This window comes from Acomys russatus, chromosome 6 (assembly GCF_903995435.1).
Source record: "Acomys russatus chromosome 6, mAcoRus1.1, whole genome shotgun sequence".
In the NCBI taxonomy this organism is placed as follows: Eukaryota; Metazoa; Chordata; class Mammalia; order Rodentia; family Muridae; genus Acomys; species Acomys russatus.
The window spans coordinates 31518691-31520791 of NC_067142.1; the positions used below are offsets into that span (position 1 = coordinate 31518691).

At 55.9% G+C, this 2101-nt stretch overlaps 1 protein-coding gene across 1 annotated transcript; it reads left to right on the top strand.

Annotated features, from left to right (window-relative positions):
• The first annotated feature begins 346 nt into the window (after positions 1 to 346).
• Positions 347 to 1636, top strand: Blacat1 (BLACAT1 overlapping LEMD1 locus). The gene has a single exon (XM_051148234.1). The coding sequence runs from the start codon at positions 855 to 857 to the stop codon at positions 954 to 956; it is 102 nt and encodes a 33-aa protein (XP_051004191.1). The 5' UTR covers positions 347 to 854; the 3' UTR covers positions 957 to 1636.
• Positions 1637 to 2101: the final 465 nt, after the last annotated feature.

Genomic DNA, 2101 nt, shown 5'->3' on the forward strand with positions numbered 1-2101 from the left:
TTCTCCCAGTGTTCTTCCTAGACAGAGGAGCCATTCACACTGTGTGTGCGTGGCTGGGGTGTTGGCGTGATCACTGGGTAGGGTGCCTGCCTTCCTGTTCCCAGCTGCACTGCCTGAACCAACTGGAAGGCATCTCTGCTTCTCTTACAGTAGGATTGTATGGGGAAATTGGAAGTGAGTGGATAAAGGGCATGCTCCCCCAGCCTAAACCACTAACCCCATCCAGACCCCTGTGTTCTGCTTCAGACTGACTGGGTGTAGGGTGGGGTGGGGAGCAGTTGTACCAGCCCTTTAAACAAAGCCTGTTGGCTGAAGACTCCCTCCCCCTACCCCTACATGACCAGGCTGCCATTAGGGTTTTATGTTTGTCCCGTACAGACTTCCCTAAGTGTTTCAGACAACTTGGGATTGTTAGAGAAAGGCAGAGATCCTTCAGTCCCACATCTGGAGGGTTGGCTGCATGACCTCCAGAATCAAGTGGACATGTCACCCCGCCTCCACCTGATCCTGGAACCCGCATGAAATGACGTGTCCAGGGATTGTTTTAGGCTTGCTCGCTTCTTGCCTTCCAGCCCCAGCTGTGTGGGCATGAGGTGAGGCAGAAGGCTTGGGACAGCACAGGTGGCAGCTGGGCTTTCTTTTAGGGGTGCCGTCTATCAGTTCCACACGGAGCAGGAAAGGAAGAAGCTGAGCTTTGGTGACCGAACCCCTTTACTCGCCAGTTAGGGCGGGCAGTGGCCTCAGGGAGCCCTGAGGGGTCTGAGAGTGATAACCCCAGCTTGCTTTTCTCCCACTCTCCTACCCTGCCTTCCCCTGCAGATATCTGGTGAGCATTCCCCAAGCCGGCCCAGGGCATGCCCCAGTTCACTTTCGCCTGTTTTTGTGGTCTTCACGGCTTCTGCAAGATGAAGAGGAAGAAGGAGGAAGGCCGCAGAGAGCGGGAAACGGCGGTGTGAGCGGAAACAGGGTCCCCTCCCCCTTTGTCAGCTTCCAGTGGATCCAAGTCTGAGGCTGTTCACTGCTGTGGGGCTCGGCTGCCTGTCTTCCAGTCTTCATTTAACTGGTACCTGACTAACCTGAGGACATCAGCCTCTTAAGCTTTCTTATGGCCACTCATATTAGCCTCCAGTCTCTTGTGTTCCCGGAGAGAGGGCCTCAACTACCCCAGGACCTGCCACTTGCCTTCTGGAGACTGGGCAGCCTCTCTGGGACCAAGGAATGAGGTGCCCCCTCCCCCCAAGGCTGTTCTCAGGGCAACCCCTCCCATGAAGCTTATGTGGCCTGGGGAGAGGAAAACAGTTGCTAAATAGCAAAGTAGCTGTCCTTGCAAACCTTGGAGGGTTTGATGTATGGGGCAGCACTTTCAAGCACATGATGTTGGGGCCCCAGGGTCTCAGCCCCTTCCTTCCTTGCATCCTCTTGGGCCAAGTGGGCCAGGAATGAGATGGAGGATAGAGTTAGACATTTGAGAGGTTGCGCCGTGGATGGTTCTTCTGTGTGTCACAGGTCAGTCTTCCCTCCGCTCTGGCCCTGACCTATGGTTCCAGGAAGCCCTCACGTCTTTGACACCGCACACAGATGTGGTGAGGCCTTTCTCCAGGCACTAAGCCCCTCAGGGACTGTTCCCCAGAACTAGGCTGCCCCACCTGCTCACATCTTGTTCTTTCACCCCCTGCTTCGTTCTCTCCCCCCCCCCCCTCCAGAGACGGTATTATGCTGGCATGCGGCACCTTCCGAGCGCAGGAAACTCTGGGATTGCCCTTGGCTTGTCCCTCATCTTCCCAGCCCGCCGTCAACTTCCTGCTTCAGCATCTTGTGCCCCAGACCCATTTCGAGGAGTTCAGAAACAAAAGAAAAAAAGCATCCCCCCACCCACAGCTTTCTCCCTCTCTCCTTCCTTCACCCTCCTTCCCTGGCAGTGTGCCTGGATCTCTTGGGTGCTAGAGGGAGGGCTGGGACTTTAGAACGAACTCTTAGCTGGAGAGAACCTTCACGCAACTTCTGGTCCCATAGCCTGCCACCCTCCTCACTGGAGCCAGCAGTTCCACACAGAAGGGAGTCCGTCACATCCCCACCACCACCAGGGACAGAACAGATCAAC